The following is a 22888-nucleotide window of genomic DNA, read 5'->3' on the forward strand; positions in this document are numbered from 1 at the left end:
CCGTCTTCCACATGTTTGGTGTGTCTCCCAGGTGGCTTGTGGAAAACTTTAGACAAGACTTTTCATGGATATCTTTGAGAAATGGCTTTCTTCTTGCCACTCTTCCATAAAGGCCAGATTTGTGCAGTGTACGACTGATTGTTGTCCTATAGACAGACTCTCCCACCTCAGCTGTAGTTCTCTGCAGTTCATCCAGAGTGATCATGGGCCTCTTGGCTGCATCTCTGATCAGTCTTCTCCTTGTCTGAGCTGAAAGTTTAGAGGGACGGCCAGGTCTTGGTAGATTTGCAGTGGTCTGATACTCCTTCCATTTCAAAATGATCGCTTGCACAGTGCTCCTTGGGATGTTTAAAGCTTGGGAAATCTTTTTGTATCCAAATCCGGCTTTAAACTTCTCCACAACAGTATTACGGACCTGCCTGGTGTGTTCCTTGGTCTTCATGATGCTCTCTGCGCTTTCAACAGAACCCTGAGACTATCACAGAGCAGGTGCACTTATACAGAGACTTGATTACACACAGGTGGATTTTTATTTATCACCATCAGTCATTTAGGACAACATTGGATCGTTCAGAGATCCTCGCTGAACTTCTGGAGTGAGTTTGCTGCACTGAAAGTAAAGGGGCCGAATAATTTTGCATGCACCACTTTTCAGTTTTTTATTTGCTAAAAAAGTTTAAAATATCCAATAGATTTCGTTCCACTTCACAATTGTGTCCCACTTGTTGGTGATTTTTCACAAAAAATTAAAATTTTATATCTTTATGTTTGAAGCCTGAAATGTGGCAAAAGGTTGAAAAGTTCAAGGGGGCCGAATACTTTCGCAAGGCACTGTATGTTACGTACATGCAATAATTTTCGTTTTTTATTTTTAATAAATTTGCAAAGATTTCAAACTTCTTTGTCATTATCGGATATTGTTTGTAGAATTTTGAGGAAAATAATTAATTGAATTTATTTTGGAATAAAGCTGTAAAATAAGAAAACATGGATAAAGCACTGTGAATACTTTCTGGATGCACTGTATGCAGAACCCAACAATGATAAGCAGTAAGGTAGTACAAAGTAAACCATCCATAAGGTAACAGAATAGCCTTTAGCAGGAATAACCAGAATCAGCAGTACAGTAGACACGAGCGATCTGATTAAGCCAACAGAGCCGTTCATAATAAATATCAAGACATTGCTATTTACACATATAAAAAGCAGTGCCAAGTCTTGACTTGTTTAGTTGCAATGCAAGAGTGTGAATAGGCCTTTAGATCTTTGCCGAACAGCTTGGCATTCAGTCATGACAGAAATGTTTGGGAGGCTGCTGTATGTGCAGACATATTTAGGTGTCTGATCTTCATATCAGCAGCAGCTTAGCACACTTTTCTATAGTGACAGATAAAGCTAGCCATACAAGGAGGAATTTTTAGACAGTTCCTGATGAACAGTCTGAAATTCCATGAATGGTCGGCCCTGTCTGCATCTGACAGCATCGGCTGTCAAAATACTATATTTCGCAGCAGGAGAGTCCTCCGTCCTCACTGTTAGTATGGATGGAGGTATCTGTTCGATTTCTTATGTTTAGAAAAAGGTAGGACATGGAGACTGCTAACTGGAAGTTTTTAAGCCAGGCTTTCAAGGGGGCCCAAGTGACTTACAGGTTTGACAATAAAATTAACATTTTACAAAGCTACAGAGTTTTGTAACATCTAGGGTTGCACCAATACCATTTTTTTTGATGGCAAGCACAAATACTTTCAGTCAAGTACTTGCCTATACTGAGTACCGATAGCACTGCGATCTGAGGCCAAACTAAATGAATGGGCTCAAATCAAACTGCAAATAATTGCATGCGATTTGAACAAGAATGTGGTCTCCTGTGTGCACCCAGGCTGAAGTCACTACAACGAGCCTGGGTTCACACAGGAATGGTCAGGGGAACCGCATGTGATTCAGACAGGAATCGCACCACATTCCTGTTCAAATGACATGCAATTCTTTGCAGAGTAATTTGAGCCCATTCATTTTGTATGGGCTCAAATCGTACTGCAGAGGTATTGGTTTTTAGAAGTAAAGGAGCATTTGCAGAGTACTTGTGAAAATGCTCCTTATTGGCATCAGTATTGGTGCAACCCTGATAATATCTACTGGGATCCTTGAATGCATAGGCTATTTTTTCTGCAAAAAGTGAACATAGCCTTTAAGTTCCTGGGTTTGCATGGCTACTGTGAGCATTGTGAAAGGATTTCCCTCTCCCTGTGAATTTCATATTATGGAATATGCAACAGTAGATTCTGCAATGCACAAAAGGTGGACAGAAATGATGGCAATTTATGAATGGAGATGTCTTTTAGAGTTTTCACATATAGACATACAAGAAGCCAGGGGCTGACTCATGGCACCATATATTCCACCTCTAAGATATCTCTTTTGGATGAACACACAGATATTGGCCTAACAAGGAAGCCAACATTATCCCAACATAAATATATTTTAGTATGAAATAGAGATCCGAATACCAGAAAAGTCCCCTTTCTGCACCAGCTCCAGCACAGAACTTTGATAGCAAGGTCATTACAACAGATTCTTATCCTGTTACTTGTCAGGCAGCCAGAAATAGCAGAACTGTCTGAATCACTTGAGATGCTTCTGACATGAGTACACCGCCAGTTTCCAGCTAATGGATGAATATTGCATGAATGAGTAAGCAGATCTTTTTATTAGAGATGGTGACAATCTGGCCATTTTAAAAAGGTGTAGAAAATGTTTAAATATCAGCCAAACACAGATTTAGCACAGAGCCTTCATATGTGGCAGAAGCAGAGCCGAAAACTATTATGGGTGCCCTCTCAATATGCTGTAAGCACTGCTACATAAAGCAGAATATATTAAGTTAATTATTAAAAAAAAAAAAAAGTGAGCTGCTTGCTTTTCTGGTTTAAACATGCTTGGCTACAATATGCTAAAGGAGAGGTGGTCACAGAATGGATCTTATAGGTATATAAACCCAAACACAAATTGTAATAAACTAAAAGATTACAAGTCCCTAGAGGTGGTGGCTTAGTTTTAATTTTTTCTGATTGTCACGTTGCGACACTGCCAGAACACACTTTTTGTCATAGGGTGACAACGCTCATGTACTTTATCTATAGGGGAGCACTCGTACTTTATCTATAGTTGTCACTCAAGACCCTCTCTTCTACCCTATCTCCTGTAAAAGAATCGACAGAGGACAACTGACAAGATCAGGATTACCAAGTATTTTTTTTGCACTTATCGAACAGATAACAAAACTCTTTTCATGGTATACTTAAAGTAGTTCTAAAGGCAGAAGGTTTTGTTCTATGCATGAAGATAAAATAAAACCTCCTGTGTGCAGCAGAGCTGCATGAATCTGGATAAAATGATAATCGTGTTTTTTTTTTGCTTAGAATAAAGATCACAATTCTCAGTGTAACATCATCTTTTACATTATACAAAAAAATTGGGCTAACTTCACTTTTTTCCCCAAAAATTTGCTTTTGAAAGACCGATGTGCAAGTACAGTGTGACATCAAATATTGCAATGACCGCCATTTTTTTCTCTAGGGTCTCTGCTAAAAATATATATATATAATGTTTGGGGGTTCCAAGTAATTTGCTAGCAAAAAATACAGATTTTAACTTGTAAGCAACAAGTGTCAGAAAAAGGCTTTGTCTTTGAGTGGTTAAACTGCCCTCATTTACAGACCCAAGTTCATCCCCTTGATCTAAAAGAAACAAATGATACAATGTTTTTTTTACCTCTCAGCACTGAGAAATGTTGTGATAAACTTTGCCTGGCCGCCTTTTTATTTTTTGACAGCAGTGAGCTGAGAACGGCTCTGCGCTTGTTACATGAATCGTGGAAATGCCATATAAAGATTGTGAGGGGGTTGAATTTGAGATTGCGATTTTGTAACGATTAATCATGCAGCTCTAGTGTACAGCAGCCCCCCCCCCTAATACTTACCTGAGCCCCATCTCCATTCAGCAATGTTGCACGAGAGTCTCGGTTGCCCAGGAATTTCCCTCCTCATTGGCTGAGACAGTAGCGGAGCGCCATTGGCTCCTGCTGCTGTCAAAGTAAGTGAGCCAATGAGGATAGAGGGGGCAGGGCCAAGCAGCACCTCCCTGTCTGAGTGGACACACAGAGCAGCGGCTCAGCTCGGGTGCACCCATAGCAAGGTGCTTACTGTGGGGGCATTCAGCAGGAGTGCTAGCGAGGGACCTGAGAAGAGAAGGCTCTGCACAGAGCAGGTAAGTATAATAGGATTTTTATAACCGCTTACCTGTAAAATCATCATCTTTGAAGTACATCACGGGACACAGAGCCATAGCAGTTACTATGTGGGTTATAGGCCACCTTCAGGCGATGGACACTAGCACACCCAGGAAGTCCACTCCCTATATAACCCCTTTCCACTACTTGGAGTGCCTCCGTTTTTGTAACAAATGGTATACACGTGTATACCATGAAGAAGGAAGAGACCTCTGTGTCCTGTGATGTACTTCAAAGAAAAGGATTTTACAGGTAAGACCCCTTTCACACCACACCGCTGATAGCGTGGGCGGTAAAACGCCGCTATTTTTAGCGGCGTTTTACCGCCGGATTTGCGGCGCATTTCGGCCGCTAGCGAGGCGCTTTTACCCCCCGCTAGCGGCCGCGAAAGGGTTAAAACCGCCGGCAATACGCTGCAGTAGCGGCGTTTTGCCGGCGGGATTACAGCGCTGCCCCATTGATTTCAGGTCAGGGAGGCTGCCAAGAAGCCTACAGCAACATTAAAGGTGCTGCAGGAATATCTGGCAAGTACTGGCTGTGTGGTAGATGTGACAACCATCTCCCATATTCTTCATATGTCTGGGCTATGGGGTAGAGTGGCAAGATGGAAGCCTTTTCTTAAGAAAAACATCCAAGCCCGGCTACATTTTGTAAAAACACATCTGAAGTCTCTCAAAAGCATGTGGGAAAATGTGTTATGTTCTGATGAAACCAAGGGTGAATTTTTTGGCCATAATTTCAAAAGATACGTTTGGCGCAAAAACAACACTGCACATCACCAAAAGAACACCATACCCACCGTGGCATGGTGGTGGCAGCATCATGCATTGGGACAGTTTTTCTTCAGCTGGAACAGGGGCCTTAGTCAAGATAGAGGGAATGATGAACAGTTTCAAATACCAGTCAATATTGGCACAAAACCTTCAGGCTTCTGCTAGAAAGCTGAACATGAAGAGATACTTCATCTATCAGCATCGCAACGACCCAAAAGAACAATGGCTTCACCAGAAGATTAACGTTTATCTAATTGTTAGACCTCAGACAATATTTCATAGATTGCACGCTTTCATCTGACTATGAGCCAGTAAAATGATTGTGCCTGGAAATGCTGAAGGTCCTTTCATTTAGAAAACAGTGTTTCCTTCAAACTTCTGCCTCCACTGTGAATGAACACTAGGGATGAGCCTGATGTTCGAGTTGAACGTAAGTTCGACTCGAATATCGGGTGTTCACCTGTCCACTGAATAGCGAACAATTTGGGGTGTTCGCGGCAAATTCGAAAAGCCGCGGAACACCTTTTAATAGTCTATGGGAGAAATCAAAAGGGCTAATTTTTAAGGCTTACATGCATGGTATTGTCATAAAAAGTGTTTGGGGACCCGGGTCCTGCCCCAGGGGACATGTATAAATGCAAAAAAAAGTTTTAAAAAACGTCCGTTTATTCAAGAGCAGTGATTTTAATAATGCTTAAAGTGAAACAATAAAAGTGAAATATTCCTTTAAATTTCATACCTGGGCGGTGTTTATAGTATGCCTGTAAAGTGGTGCATGTTTCCCATTTTTAGAACAGAGCAAAATTAAATTTCTAAAGGAAAAATGTCATTTAAAACTACTTGCTGCTATAATGAATTGTTGGTCCTGGCAATACACATCAAAGTCATTGAAAAAACCGGCATGGAATTCTCCCACAATCCATTACCAGGCCCTTTGTGTCTGGTATGAATATAAAGGTGAACCCCGAACCAGAATAAAAAAAAAAAAAAAAAAAAAAAAAAAAAAATTGTGTGGGGTTCTCCCAAATTCCATACCAAGCCCTTCAGGTCTGGTATGGATATTAAGGGGAACCCCACGGCAAAATGTAAATCCCCTCAAAATCCATACCAGACCCTCCAGGTCCCCGTGGGTCAGAGGAGGGCGGGGTCACCCGGCAACATCATGGTGTGGCCCCACCCTCAGTTATAAAAGAGCTGCCAAAGCAAAGACGTATCATATGGCGGGTGCCCCCTCCTTTCCTACAGCCTGCCAGGTTGCGTGCTCGGGGTCTGGTATGGATTTTTGGGGGGACCCCCACGCCATTTTTTAAAGATTTTGGTGTGGGGTTCCCCTTACAATCCATACCAGACCTGAAGGGCCTGGTATTGAATTTGGGGGGACCCCCATGCAATTTTTTTATTTTGGTTTGGAGTTCCCCTTAATATTCATACCAGACCCAAAGGGCCTGGTATTGTTAGGCTCATCCCTAATGAACAGTATCTACAGTCAATACAAAGAAAATAATGACACTGCTTTTATCCTGTGCCATAGCCAGCTAGAACTATTCACTTATAAGATCTTAGTACAAGTAATAAAACCTCAGTGAACTGTGCGGGAAGTGTAATCTTCCCTTCAACCAACTTAGAAATCCAGTGCAGCAACTTTCAGCCAGCTTGTAAATCATAGGCCCCTTCATATCCCGCAAACATGCCTCATTCAGAGAGGACCAATATTTGTCAAACAACATACATCAGCGTACCATTATAAACTACATACCTGTCATGCCGAAGGGATTTGAGATCCACGTATACAGTTGTTGGATCTGGCCCTGACGTTCCCTGGTAATAAAACCAGAAGGCATTTCTAAAAATCAATATTCTAAGGGTATTTGCATGCAAGAAGTATATAAACTTTATCAAACACGTTAGGTACAATCTTGCTCACTTTATGAACAATGTGCATTTATTACTACAGCCGTGGGGAAAAGTTTTGAGAATGACACAAATATTAATTTTTCACAAAGTCTGCTGTTTCGGTGTTTTTAAATCTTTTTGTCAGATGTTACATTGGTATACTGAAGTAAAATTACAAGCATTTCATAAGCGTCAAAGGCCTTTATTGACAAATACATTACGTTTACGAAAAGAGTCAATATTTGCAATGTTGACCCTTCTTTTTCAAAAGCTCTGGAAATGAGGGATATCCCCCTGGGACAATTGGAAACATCTCCAGCTCACTGATGTCTTAGGATGTTACGTGGAGGCTTGAGACCAGCAACTCCTTGACCAGATTAGAATCTATGTCTCTGGACAAGGATGACACCACCCATTTACTCTTCAAACTTTAAAAACTTTTAGAGGAAAAGCATACTAATACAACCTCTTACTACATTGGGGAGAGGGAGAGGGAATTAGGGAGAGGGCTTTAGGGAGAGGGAATTAGGGAGAGAGCTGCCTGAGGACACTATAGAGAAGATCACCACACTGGCCCATACTTCAGTTAATTCCACAACGAAATGTATTTTTTTTAATTGAGCATTTTCTAAACTAAATAAAAAACGGTTTAAGCAAGGTACTTCCTTGTCCTACTTCCGTCTTCTGGCTGCCTAGGCGATTCCTCCTCTCCCCCTACACTAGGTGGCCCCTCCCTCTCTGCAATCTTCTGCGACACGTCACAGGTCCCAGAAGATTGCCTGGCCACTAGGAGAGCGCATTGCGACTTGCGCATGCACAGTGCGCGCCCGGCCGTGAAGTCGCAAGCTGTCATGGCCGGATGCCCACAGTTGCTATGATGGCACTGCGGAGAGGAACGAGGCCTCGGGCAGCTGCATCGCTGGATTGTGGGACAGGTGAGTGTCTTACACTTTTGTAGCTGCTGACTTTTAATAAAATGATAAACAAGTGTAACTGCTTTAAAGAATAACGAAAAGGCAAAACTTTTCTTTAATTTTGGATAGAGTGGAGAGGAATTAGAATGCTTTTCAGTTGTTATTGCGGTCTGTGCCCCTGTTTACCGTTATTAGTAAAAGTAAAAGAAAAACACAAATTTGGGGTTTAGTAAAGGGGAAATCTTCCAATGGAGACACTAGTTTTGGTGACCTAGGTGTCCCACTCCCCAAGGAATTATCTTTATTTGCAAGGATTTTCGCTCATATTGTTTTTGGCTATGGGACAGGAAGTAAAGGGAAATTTCCGCAATGGGACACAGATGGTGAAAAAAAACCTGACTGGGGTTATAACCATCCCCTGCTCTATCCAAAATGAAAAAAAAAGTTTTGCCTATAGTTCTATTTTAAGGCAACAAGGTCATAATTTTTTTACCATTGTGGAAGTATTGAAATAAGAATGTTGAGTGTTCAAGTCTATAAAGATATCACAGATTGATTTGTGCATGCATATGAACTTTATAGACTTCACTACTATAGACACCTTGATTTTGGTTGTTTTTTCCCCATGTTTTATGTAGAAATATTTAGTTTAGTTGTGATTCCAGAGAGAACACAAAAAACTGTTATATTTAATTTTTTTATATATGGCAGTCTTGCTTCCCATACTCGCAACTTACCTGTAAACATATAGCAGTATTTACTCTTGATCCAAATGTAGTACTGACAGCACGAGGAGAAAGACCAAGATCTTTGAAAAGCTTAGAAAAGGAATACGTGAGAGCAACTCTTGGACGTTCTTCTGCCACCACTACGCAGGTCCGCACATAGGACAAGTTTATTCCTTTTGTCTACAGGAGGTAATAAGGCATAATGAAAAACACAACCAGGTGGGTTTAAAGAAACAAAGGTTTCCATATTATTTCAATGTCACACAAAGCCTAACAATACTCATCCATATATTATTAGGAAGCATTTGCTTTTTTAGGCCTGTGATGTTGATTCACAGAGTTGGCCATACATGCCATGACCGAATACCTAATAAACAAACTGAAATTGGCCAAAGAAAATTTCTGTCTCCTCTTAGTTCTGAAAAAAAAGACTCAGATGCTAAGGAATTAATCTGATTGGCTTTCCATATCAGGTATAAATCTGAACGATCGTCAAGAGGCAACAAAGATTTCCTAAGACAGTAGTGCCCTCAAACATCTTAAACAATAAAGCCTGGTATAAGCTGCTTATTTTCTCTACCGACATGAGCATAACTAGACATGGACGTTTAATATACATCATGGTGTAAAACTAAACTTGGCATCTTACCTTTAGCACCTCGATCTGGCTTCCAAGACCCTTAGAACACATCTCCATTACAGAATAAGAACAGAATGTGTCTCTAATCCTGTACTGACTAACTGCAGATAGCCACAGGCAGAGGTTGGATTCCAACTCCATAGGAGGAATTAATATTGATTGATGACCAGAGTAAACACTGTAGAGATAGCAAAAACATACAAACATTACTGAAATAATATGTCTTTTTATATTTATACAGAGAAGAAGTTACAACTGCAACAAACCTGCAAAGGCACCAAAGTACAAAGCCAAGCCCACAGTATGGATCCAGACAAATTGCGATCTGGCGCGTGGAGTACAGCTCACACTGCAGCTTTATCGCCCGGCAAAGTGCATTTGCAGCTCCATGGGACATCTGCAGGATAAGCGAGGGGTTTAAAGTGATAAAGATCATATATAATATCATTTAGATACTCTTTTACATTCATCAATAAAAACAAAACAAAAAACTTTGTTTAGTAAATATTTAGCAGAGTTATATTAATTCTTATTCTGTAATAAATCCATTTACTGTAGACCATTCATGACATGATATAAGAATCTTTCTGGTTTATGTTCATGATTGTGGTTTCAGTGGAGTGGCTGAATACTAAATAGTACTATGAATAGTAACAGTGTACATACAAATATATACATATAAAAAACAAAACAAAAAAACGTATTCTCTAAGGAATTGCTTTCAGACATTAACATGGTTCACCTACCTTGACCCCTGTGAGCATGCCTGTGGTGCTAACACTGAAATCGAGGTAGGCCAGCATTTCAGGTGTAGGTGGTTTATACATCAGAGGTATTCGCTTTCTGGGCAAATCATCTGGAAATAAATATATGCAGATTTTACACTGAGCTAATCCTTGTAAAGACATAATTTTCTGTCGACATTGTTTGCACTTAAAGAGACTCCGCCATTTGCCAGTTCACTTCAATATTGTCCTACTAAGGTCTGTAAATCATTTTTGACAACTTCAGGTCACACCTGTATACCCCCCTCTCCCTCCCCCGCTGCTGTCAATCAAATCCTGTGACGAGGGAGCAGGGGGTGGAGCGAAGTCGCACTGCGTGTGTCAATACACGCACACAATGCAATGCTGGCTGCTCAGCTGTCGGCTAATTGCCAGCTCCTTTCTCTCCACAGTGACTCACTTGTTGATATTCGGCTCATCAGTTGTGCCGACTGAAGCCGCCCAGCCCAGATGATCTCTGTCTTTGCCTTGGTCACATCTCTAGAGACGCTCTCCTGTGTTCCTGTTTAAGACTTGCTTGGCTGACATTCCCTTCTGGCTCCAGATCCTGCTTGCTGTTCTACTACACTCATCTCTGGCTCCCTGATGTTTGGGCTTGTCTGACTATCCGTTCTGGTTCCTGAACTCTGGCTATGTTTTGACGTTTACTCTGTTTACCTTTTCATTATTATTAATGAAGTGTGATTTAACTTCTGTCTGATTCATGGTTTCGACACACCAACGCAAGTTTATATTTTTAATAAGGCTTTCTTTTGAAAATGTTGGCATGAAAAAATTATTTTAATCCCTATGAAATATATAAAGAGATTTTAAACTTGCACTGCAGCAGATGAAAAAGTGCACACACACACAAAAGATATAAATGTATTATATAACGTCCGTTCGATAATGGCACTAAAGTTATGCTTAGAGGTTTCTAAATTAGGAATTTTGTACTCACTGTATAATCCTTTTCGTGAAGTCCACTGCTACCTATAGGAGGACTGGACGATGGGGGAAAAAAAAAACCTGTAGGCCAGCCCAGGTCCCATAGTGGTGGGACCTACAGTATGTCCCCAATGGACTTTAAAAAAATTATTTTATGGTGAGTACAAAAAAACCTAGGCAAAAATCACCTTAGGAAGAAAGAAGCCCTAGGCTTCCAACACCAGAAGCCCAGGTTTGGTGGTGAGGCCCAAGACTTTCTTCTTTTCTTAGCCACTGCTTCCACCTTTCTCAACAGGTTATTAAAGTATCACACAAAGGGGATGTCAGAAGAGTGCAGCAGAGCAAAAAAAAAAAAAAAGACAAAAGCCAGTAAGCTTTTACAAAAACATTTACAGAACTTTCAGCAAGTCTTGCTAAAGTTTTTAAAGTTTACCTTACTATATGGATTGCTGTCACTTCAAACTGCTAGTGGGTTTCAGTACAACTTTTGTATATGTCTCTGGTGTAAATACCCACCTGTGTCTATGATGGTTGGCCATGTTTTCACATCCACCGCTGCTGCCGCGTCTTTGGACTTTAGTAATCTCAATAAAGATTGCGTAGTGAGAATGCAGGAAGCTTTACTAACCTAAAACCAATTGGATTTGCTATTAAAACAAAGAACTAGTAATTTAGATTGTATTTCTTTAAAGCGGAGTTCCAGCCATGAAAAAGTTTTTAAAAGTCAGCAGCTACAAGTACTGTACCTGCTGACTCAATAAGGACACTTACCTGTCCAGAGAGCAACAATGTCTCTCCCCCCCAAGGCGATTCGTCTACCAGCTCGGGTGCAGGCGCCACCATTCCAACTAAGGGAAACCGGCAGTGGAACCGGTTTCCTACTGCGCATGCGCTAGTCGTGTGCCGCTTTGTAAATGGCCAGCTCGTCTTCTGGGGGAGACACAGGTCCCGGGGGTGAAGGAGGAGGACTCGCCACAGAAGAGGATATGACATCCTGCGCCGCGGCCGAGCTAGGACAGAAGTACACTTAGTACATAAAAAAAAGGTATGAAAGGGGAAATTATATATATATAGATAGATATCCAAAAACGAGGGGGTGACCTTTAGTTTAAGACCACCTTGTAAAAGTGTGTGGAACTCCGCTTTAAGCATTCAAAAAATACAAATTTAAAACAAGAGACAATTGATGAATTAACAAAAAAAAAAAAAAAACAATAAAAAAAAAACCAAGTGTACTATTAACATTACACCACATCAGTCACTTAGGCTTAAAGTAGGACCAAATGTAAAAACTTTCAAAATGTGAACAGGCCCTTTTTTATTGCAGAAGGGACATGCAATAAAGTACACTTACTTGCCTGTTTGCAAACCTCTGCAGAGTGGACACTGTGCTGTGCATGTGCAGCTTAGTTCACAGTCTGGCACACTGCCACTGTACTGGGATGAAGTCACTCCTGCATGTGCGGGAATGGCATCATCCTCCACTGGCAAATCAAAACAACCGAAGACCAGCACCCAGAAGAACCTGGGGAGAAGACGCTGGAGAGGAAACTTGTAGGCACTGGACACCCCCACATTTTTCAGTACTTTCTGTGGAAGATGGCTTTTATTTTTCAATAAAAAAAAAATTAAAGCAAACCAATTTTTTAAGAGCAATGAAAAATAATGCCGTTATGACTTTATAATCTGATTAACCACTTGCCGACTGCCCTATAGCAGTTCTACTGCTACAGGGTGACAGCTGCGCACAGGATCACACATATAGAGTTGTGCTCATAAGTTTACATACACAACTGTATACTGTATATTTTATATATATATATATTTATATATATATATATATATATATATATATATATATATATATATATATATATACACACACACACACACACACACACACACAGGCAAAACGGCAGTCTGCCTATGTAAACAGGCAGATTGCCGTTCTGGCAGTAGGGAAGGCATGGATCCTGTGTTTATGCAAAGCAGGCACATGGATGCATGTCTTCCCTTAGTAAAAGCACCTCCCACACAGCACACAAACACTGGCTAGGAACACAGTTAACCCTTTGATCGCCCCTGATGTTAACCCCTTTCCAGCCAGTGTCATTAGTGCAGTGACAGTGCATATTTTTTTAGCACTGTTTACTGTATATTAGTGTCACTGGTTACCAAAAAATAAAAGAGCATCAGTTAGTGTCTGATTTGTCTGCTGCAATATCGCAGTCCCACTGAACACCGCCATTACTAGTAAGAAAATAAATAAAAATTCCATAAATATATCGCATAGCTTGTAGACCCTATAACTTTTGCGCAAACCAATTAATATACGCTTGTTGGGAGTTTCCTTACCAAAAATATGTAGCAGAATACATATTGCTCTAAATTGATGAAGAAATACTATTTTTATTTGGGTACAGTGTTGCACAACCACGCAATTTTCAGTTAAAGTAACGCAGTGCCGCATCGCAAAAAATGGCCTAGGCATGAAGGGGGTAAATCTTCTGAAGCTGAAGTGGTTAAATGTAAACAACAGCTATATGTTTAATTTAGGAGCCTATAGTCATATTCAGAAACAGGCACCATTCCATTCTGCTGTGTAACAGAATTTTATTTCGTTTTCTATGGTCCTGTCTGCTCAAGAAGAAACGTAATAAATTCTGTACATTATTTACAGATGATTATGTTCTCGGAAAGTGAGACTGAAGATTGCATATACTGCTGATGTGGTCAGACACAGAAAATTATTTTTACATAAAACATCATAAATCTTTTGCGACCATTATGCAATATGACTTGGAGAGAATATTGTCTCATTTGCATGCTAGTTATCAAAGCTTCGTTGGTTAGGCTCAAAAGGTACAGAAAATCTTTTTTTCTTCTTGAGTAAAACAGCTCATAAAAACTGACACATCTAAACTGATCAACCTACAAGTAACTTTAAATTGAATGTACGGTTTCATTACACAAATACATACAATATTCATAAAGCCAATAGTTGTACCATTTTAATTGCATATTATATATGAATTTGACATTCTGCCATCACTGCTCACAGTTTGATGTACAAATTTAGAATGTTTTAGAAATATTTGTCAGAAGTAACTTACATCTACAATCATTCGCACTGTAGGTAAGGTTGCTGTGAGGTTCTGAGCGTGTGGAGGCCGGACTGTTACTGGAATGCAGCCGGCATATAAACAACCATAAAATGCTGCAATCAACTCAACTCCTGAAAAGAAAAAGACGTGTGATGAAATAGTAAAAAAATAAATAAAAATCACAAGTGAAATTAAATGTTTATGATTTATGCGATTCGAACAACTGAAACCGCGCTCAGATTCTTGTATGCATAGACCTTAATGGGTTTTGCTGTCTACTCGAAAATCCAAAAGTGCAGAAAAGATTTCTGAAAACAATGACTTGATTCTTAACATAACATAAGATAGAACGTGAAGATTTTTGATTAATCGGATTTCTATGCTTTTTTAACCTATCTATTCCTGTGTCATACAATCCTATGACTTTAGTACTGACTTGGCCTAATATTCAGCAAGTGAAATCAGAACACCTGCCATGCATACTTGTTCTGACACAGTAATTGAAGACAGAGTATCAGCTGGCATTTCCCAAATGTAGTCTGAAATGGCAGCCTAATTTTTTCTTTAAGGCTGAACTCCAGCTTTACATTTGAACACACAGCCGAAATGTAAATATGGGGGGCAGTGTTGCATGCTATTGGGAGTAACTATTTCCAGTCAGTCCTGAGATTTGCCTACCTCACAGCAAAGCAGGATTGGTGACCTGACTTTACCCTACTGCAGTTCACGTCCCTGTCCCAAGCTTGTGACTGGACCGCGAAGGAGCAGAATCCGACTGAAGAGGTCCTCTCTCTCCTGCCGTCATATACAGTGAGGGAAAACAGTATTTGATCCCCTGACGATTTTGTACATTTTCCCACTGACCAAGAAATAAACAGTCTATAATTTTACTGGTAAGTTTTAACAGTGAGAGATAGAACAACAAAAAAATAATCCAGAAAAACACACAAAGTTATAAATTGATTTGCATTTTAATGAGTTAAATAAGTATTTGATCCCCTATCAGCAATATTTCTGGCTCCCAGGTGTCTTCTATACAGGTAACAAGCTGAGATTACGAGTACTCCTAATCTCAGCTTGTTACCTGTATAAAAGATAACTGTTCACAGAAGCAATCAGATTCCAATCTCTCCACCATGGCCAAGACCAAAGAAGTGTCCAAGGATGTCAGCGACAAGATTATAGACCTACACAAGGTTGGAATGGGCGACAAAATCATCGCCAAGCAGCTTGGTGAGAGGGGGACAACAGTTGGTAGGATTATTCGCAAATGGAATAAACACAAAATAACTGTCAATCTCCCTTGGTCTGGGGCTCCATGCATGATCTCCCATTGTGGAGTTTCAATGATCGTGAGAACATTGAGGAATCAGCCCAGAACTACACGGGCGAATCTTGTCAACGATCTCAAGGCAGCTGGGACCATAGTCACCAAGAAAACAGTTGGTAATACACCACACCATGAAGGACAGAAATCCTGCAATGCCCACTAGGTCCCCCTGCTTAAGAAAGCACATGTGCAGGCCCACCTGAAGCTTGCTAATGAACATCTAAATGATTCAGAGGAGAAGGAGAACTGGGTGAAAGTGTTGTGGTCAAATGAGAACCAAATCGAGCTCTTTGGCATCAACTCAACTCCCCATGTTTGGAGGAGAAATGCTGCCTATGACCCCAAGAACACCATCCTAACCGTCAAACATGGAGGTGGAAACATGGATGGGTATTCCAGCATTACAATAACCCAAAACACACGACCAAGGCAAGAAAGGAGTGGCTCAAGAAGAACCACATTAAGGTCCTGAAGTGGCCTAGCCAGTCACCAGACCTTAATCCCATAGAAAATATGTGGACGGAGCTAAAGGTTTGAGTTACCAAACGTCAGCCTCAAAACCTTAATGACTTGGAGAGGAGCTGCAAAGAGGAGTGGGACAAAATCCCTCCTGGGATGTGTGCAAACCTGGTGGGCAACTACAAGAAACATCTGACCTCTGATTGCCAACAAAGGTTTTGCCAATAAGTACTAAGTCATGTTTTGCAAAGGAGTCAAATACTTATTTCACTCATTAAAATGCAAATCAATTTATAACTTTTTTGAAATGCGTTTTTCTTTGTTTTTGTGTTGTTATTCTGTTTCTCACTGTTAAAATAAACATACCATTAAAATTATAGACTGATCATTTCTTTGTCAGTGGGCAAACCTACAAAATCAGCAGGGATCAAATAATTTACCTCACTGTAGCACATCTGACTGGCTTAGAAACCTGCCCTCTTTCTTTCAGTCCCACTGTACATGGGATAAGATGAGGTTAATAGCAAGAAAAATTCAGGAGGGTAAAATAGTTGCATACATTTTCTTTTATAATTAAGTACATAACTGATTTTATCTGCATGGAGTGCAATTTTAATATGTTTGATTTGGTTACCAGATGTAAACAATCTGTATAACTCAGGCATGAGCAGGGGCGTAACTATAGGAGGTGCAGCAGTCGCGACTGCAACTGGGCCCTGTGATGCAGGGGGCCCATGCAGCAGCAGGGGGTACCAGTGCACCATGCACACGGGTGGCTGGAGGTGGAGGGTGACTAGCAGAGCTCCATGCTTGACTATCGCATCTCGCTGCTCTTTAGTTGTGCATACCCCGGATGACCTGTGTCCTCGGCCGGCTCCTCAGAGTACCCCTCTCCTGCTCCATGCATTGCCGCTCAGTCTGATGTGTCCCCCCCCCCCCCCTTCTTGCATCGGGGCCCTGAAGGATCTAGTTATGCCACTGGGCATGAGTGTCATGATGTATTGTACAGATAGATTTTGAACAATGTAGCTTACATACATGAAAAATTATTGATCAGTGTATTATTACTGGTGACCTGGTGGATGGGAAAGAAAGTAATAATATATTACCAAATGTAATAAAACTCATGGATAGTGATATATTTCCATATGGCATTGATAAATGGGCAAATTACACTTTTGTAGGGATCTACACATAGGCCATACAGCACTGCAAATTAATAACCGAGATCAGTTGTGTAGATGATTACATGAGGGAAGGGAAACCTAGAAACCAATGATGCAAGGGGAGCCTGAGCTGAAGTCTAGGGAGGTTGGGCAGGAGTTGAAGCAGAGACTATAGGCAGCCTCCACCGGAGGTGGCTTGAATGATGGAAGTGGATTGATGCTGTCTCCCAGACTAAGGACATCTAGCAGCAGCAAAAAAGTATTGTGAATGACATCTTTCTATTGAAGCTGAGTATTGCAGTAAAAGCTATTTTTTAATCAGATATGCATTTTATTGTGCTGTTTTACTATCAATATAGGAAGGGGATTTTGCAGTAAATTAAATCCTATTAAGAAAGGAAAAAAAAAATGGAATTAAAACATGGCACAAAATATTTTCCTACAATTTATGGCAATAATAATTATTTTTAAATGGCAGTATACCTTGATACTGCAAATGGATTTAAAAGTTTATGTATTGTCAGGAACACAGTCGCCATCTGTGTCACAAACATGTCCAGATTTCCAGAAGGTTTTGTAAGGTATTACTAGACCTGTGGCTATCAAGTTGTGAGATTTAGGGGTTCCAAATGTAGCCCATAATCTTACCAAGATTCACACATAGTATTCAGTATATATAATGTTAGAATTGACCGTCAGAGACTGCAAAATTACTAAAGAAAATGGTCAAAAACTATGGACATGCTATAGACGGAGACATGGGGCAGGAGACAGAGGCTTGGGAACATGATACACAAGACTTCCATCACTGCTATTGCATCCTCTTCCAAAATCAAAATCAACCCTCTCACTGGTGACTATTTCATAATAATTAATATTGTCTTTTTTATTTTTAATAAAGTACAGCGCTGGGTTATGTACAAAATAGCTCCATGTATGAATAATGTGCTAATAAAGTGCAAATGTGCAATTCAGTGAAATAAATGTTCAATAGTACACACAATCAAAAGCATATGAAACACATGAAAACGTGCAACTATGCAATTAATGTGCAATAAAATAAGTATATATGAAAATGCACAAAAGTAAGTTTAAAGTGCAATATAAGTGCAAAAAAAGAGAGCTGATATCAAAAGTTCATGTGTAGTCGAAATGCCATGAGGAGGATCTCAAGTGCAATATGGAGTGTAGATCAAGTGCTTGACACTGTCATACATGTCACCTCATTAAGATAAAAGGCTTACCAGAAAGCCTGCGACCTGCCTTACTCGGGGGGGGGGGGGGGGGGGGTCAAAGAGCGCTTAGTAGGATCGAGGAGCCACTGATGAGATACTCAGGTGTCCTCCAGCGGAAGGGTCCGTGCACATCAGATGGTAGCCAGACAGCACCAATGGCAATATGCAAAGAGGAAAAAAAAAACTCTAGATAGTGTAGAATGTCTCTTTAAGGCGTTTTATTGATAAAAAAGCTGCAATGCTGCAAACATAAAAGAGACTGGAAAAGGTTCTCCAATTCAAGTGAACACAAAATAGTAAGTAAAAAATCCAAATAGATTCATAAAATCAGATAACGCATGTGCAGAACGCGTGTGCGTAGCGTCCCCTACCTGAATAAGGGAGGTCGCAGGCTTTCTGGTAAGCCTTTTATCTTAATGAGGTGACGGATATCATGGTGTCAAGTACTTGATCTACGCTCCATATTGCACTTGAGATCCTCCTCATGGCATGAACTTTAGATATCAGCTCAGTTTTTTTGCCCTTATATTGCACTTTAAACGCACATATATGCTTATTTTATTGCACATTAATTGCATAGAGTTGCACATTTGTATTGTTTCATATGTCTTTGGTTGTGTGTACTCTTGAACATTTATTGCACTGAATTGCACATTTGCACTTCATTAGCACATGTTATTCATACATGGGGCTAATTTTTACATGACCCAGCGCTGCACTTTATTATTACTTGCATTGTTGTTTGGTGCCCAATATCCTGGTTATAGTGTTCAGCTGCAGGTCACATTTCATCATTTAATATTATTCATTCTTTATTCACTAAGCGCAGACATTACTTTATACTTATTTTTAATAAAGTCTATTTTACTGTAAGATAATCCAGAATCTGGTTACTCACCGGGAGGATACAGAAGCACCACATTATCCCCAACATTGAGATGCCCTTTCTCCACCAAAGCTGCGGCTATCTTTTCTGCTCTCTTGTGTAACTGCAGACAGGTAGCTGTACAAATAGCTGTTCCCTGGTAGCAAAGAAAATAATATCAGAATACCCAGAAGTCTCCATTATTAAAGTGAGCTATGTACTTTCAATTTAACTGCAGTACATTTCCACAACCAAAATATTTTCTGAACAGGTATTAACATCACAATGAGGAAAAGATTCACATAGCGTACCTTGGCATTAAGCAGTATGAAGAGAATGTGCTCAGGTGTTGTCTGTGCTCTCCACTGAAGGATTTCAATTAGGTATTGATGCTGAAAATTGAACAGTTACATATTAGAAGACACATTTAAATGAGAACAGTTCATCACCACGTCATCACTGGTAAGTAGTATCACTGGTGCTGGTTAAAAAAAAAAAAATCCCCAAAAAAAAAATCGCTGCGCTTTGGCTTTAACTGCAGTAAAGAAAAGACAGGTAAACTAACCTCGCTCTGCTGTTGAGCAGGGCTGTGTAAATCTCATGTATCAACAGATGTAAGTACAAATCCTTTGGCAGGTTGGCAACTAAAACAGCTACCATGCATGTATTTGAACTGTTTATTTGGCTGTTTGCTTGGAGCTCTTTAAAAGTGCATCTATACTCAAACAGAAATATATATATATTGCAGCTTGCCACTTCTTAGATGAGGTGGCTGCACTTGTGCCTCTGTATATATGAAGGCAACAATGACTGCTACAAAAGCAAGACTTAAAACACAACTTTTGTTCACCTCGATTAAATGGCAGTAGAGAGAGAGCATGTTTACAAAAGGAAGATATAAGTGTTTTATACTTTCAATTTAACTCACAGAAAGTGACAAAGATAAAGCATTTCAGGCAAGATCACAGGTATTTTCTTAAAAGAAAACAAATACAGCCACCACATGTAAGGACATTAAAATTACTACTTGGCAAACAGTGCAAATTGTGCTGCATACACTTTGGTAGTCCCTACAGTAAGGATCACATATGTGCAGGCCCTGTTTAACACACAAGGGCTCAATTCATCAACTATATCACACAGGTTATGGCTCCTTAAAATATCACTAGCTTCTGACTGCCAATACAAACACATATATACAGTGTGTATATATATATATATATATATATATATATATATATATATATATATATATACACACACACACACATAGAGAGAGAGAGAGAAACAGACAGAGAGAGCGAGTGTTGAGTAGTACTTGTCAATAACTAGTGTGCCTGCTACTATGTGCTAATAGTGTAATAGTTTTTTAGGACTAACTCCATGCAGCACAGTCCTAAGTTATGAATTAAAATGGCAAAGGGTGACAGTGCATGATGACAGCTAATCAAGATAGTTGTTGCCAGTGTTATGTTGTGAAAAAAGCTGGTCATACATGGATCCAAATTCATGAATCAAATTTCAATCCATATATTGGCAGGGTGGCTGTAGAGGAGTCGATCTGTTGGAAAATTTCCCCTTGATTAGCACCGTCGGCAGTGATCAATGTGTTCAGATGGCAGGGATGTCCCCACTGTCAGAATACAAAGGCTCAGCAGGGAGGATTCCACTATCCAACTCATCTGTGTGGATGGGGAAAACTAGTCTCTTTTTTCCGTTCAACCTGTTGGTTGAACAAATAACAAAGAATAGTCTATGGGCTGCCAAAAAATTTAAATGGTATGTTATATTATAGATAAGAGATGCTTAAAAAGTTTCTCCTCACAGGGAAAATATGATGCATTTCGTAAAGTACATATTTGAGCTGATAAGTCATGGTTTAGCTTATTTGTTATGTGACGTTCACATTTTTACATGCTTACATGTTCTTTTTATTTTATTTTTCTTATCATATTGGTTGTAGAGATTTGTAGATTAGCCACCAGAGGCAAGGTAGATGAGCCTATCTCCATGATAAGATGTCAAAAACACAGGTAGAGCATTGTTTTCAAGGAAATGGTTGACACAATAGATTGCATTGTGAGAAGAAGCAGCATAGCACCACCGCTGTGTAGTAATACAAAAACAGGCAGCAGTGCCTATGTTTGTAATGGGCAAATACGGCTGTTCCCAAGTATCTATAAAATCACAAATTATACATAGAAACAAGGTTAAAAAAAAGAACATGCATCAATAAGATTAGCTACATCAAGCTGATCTATTTCACGTTCATCTAAAAAAAAAAAAAAAATCCATACTACTACACATTCTCTTTTACTCAAGAATTAGTTACCTTTTTTGCCATGTCATTTTCTTCAATCTGTCCAAGGTCCCTCCCTGATGCTTGAGCTATTCTCTTTCCTGCAACCAGATTACCGACCATAACGGAGGCGGGGCCAACTCCTTTGGGACAGAGAAAATATTAGGAATCAAGGTTAGTGCCTCTTTAAATCATGATAACAAAAGTGCTGTTTTTGGTGCAACACCAAACATGAAAAATGAATGCTTTAATTATAAAGAACTAATGTACTGCAATATTTAAAGAAACACATTCACCATGGGTAATGGAAATAATCTTGACCTTGAAATAAATGGGCTGTCCACCATGCAAAAAAAAGTGCATATGCCCAACTCCTGATGGCACACTGCAGTTTTGTGAATGGGGGCAAACAATGCAGCCTTCTCTCTCAGGGATAGTTGTTTGTCCAGCATGATCTCCAAGGAAAGTAGAAGTGAAGGCTCCAAAAGCCTCCACACAGTGACGATACCAGACACCCATACAACTTGCCATAGAGGGTTGCTTTTAAGATTACATAAATAAAAAAGGAAGTCTTTTATAAGTTCTAGTTTTGCTTTCTTCCACATCCTGCACTGTGCCTCTTTTCAGCTTTTAGCCGTGGCAGAAAATTAGAAAGAGTGAGAGTGAGCCTAAGAGTGAGCTTCAAATCCTGCAAATACTGGCTTGGGCTGTTCACTTAGTATCATGCAAAGGCAAGGTCTGACTTTCTGGGAGCCCTGCAACTCTCAGCAATGATGTAATACTTTTATTTGTCGAGTGAGGGGCTCCCAGAAAAGACCTTACGGTTTCTTGCAAGATCCTCTTTAATCACTTAAGGATCACCCCACTCAAATATACTTAGATATTTACTTAGATAAATATTAATAGAAAGCACTCCCTAGGGCAGTGATGGCGAACCTTGGCACCCCAGATGTTTTGGAACTACATTTCTCATGATGCTCATGCACTCTGTAGTGTAGTTCAGCATCACTGGAACTGTAGTTCACTTAGTGTCAGATTTGTCCATCGCAATCCCGCTAAAAATCGCTGATCGCCACCATTACTAGTAAAAAAAAAAAGAGAAATTAATGGAAATTCCATAAATATATGGACGCTATAAATTTTGCGCAAACAATATACGGTTATTGGGATTTTTTTTTACCAAAAATATGTAGCAGAATACATATTGGCCTAAATTGATTAATAAATTCAATTTTTTACATTTAATTGGGTATGTTTTATAGTATAAAATAAAACATTGTTTTTTTTTTTCCAAAATTGTCAGTCTTTTTTTGTTTATAGCGCAAAAATGAAAAACCGGAAAGGTGATCAAATACTACCAAAAGAAAGCTCTATTTGTGGGGAAAAAAGGACATCAATTTAATTTGGATACAGCATCGCACACGCAATTGTGAGTTAAAGCAACGCAATGCCATACCGCAAAAAATGGCCTGGTCACTG

General features: G+C 39.8%; 1 protein-coding gene across 2 annotated transcripts in view; it reads right to left on the reverse strand.

Moving 5' to 3' along the window:
- The window catches only part of DIP2B (disco interacting protein 2 homolog B), a 318739-nt gene that overhangs the window by 22295 nt on the left and 273556 nt on the right, over positions 1 to 22888 (reverse strand). For both annotated transcript variants that reach the window (XM_077483722.1, XM_077483721.1), the window contains exons 24-33: positions 21443 to 21552; positions 19422 to 19502; positions 19144 to 19267; positions 14065 to 14186; positions 11468 to 11579; positions 9986 to 10095; positions 9506 to 9636; positions 9249 to 9417; positions 8609 to 8779; positions 6821 to 6882 (exon numbers count right to left, since the gene is read on the reverse strand). In XM_077483722.1, the coding sequence (XP_077339848.1) occupies positions 6821 to 6882; positions 8609 to 8779; positions 9249 to 9417; positions 9506 to 9636; positions 9986 to 10095; positions 11468 to 11579; positions 14065 to 14186; positions 19144 to 19267; positions 19422 to 19502; positions 21443 to 21552 (1192 nt within the window). The remainder of the gene's footprint in view (positions 1 to 6820; positions 6883 to 8608; positions 8780 to 9248; positions 9418 to 9505; positions 9637 to 9985; positions 10096 to 11467; positions 11580 to 14064; positions 14187 to 19143; positions 19268 to 19421; positions 19503 to 21442; positions 21553 to 22888) is intronic.

This window comes from Lithobates pipiens, unplaced genomic scaffold, assembly GCF_037356315.1.
Source record: "Lithobates pipiens isolate NorthernLeopardFrog02 unplaced genomic scaffold, aLitPip1_a1.2 Scaffold_16, whole genome shotgun sequence".
NCBI lineage: Eukaryota > Metazoa > Chordata > Amphibia > Anura > Ranidae > Lithobates > Lithobates pipiens.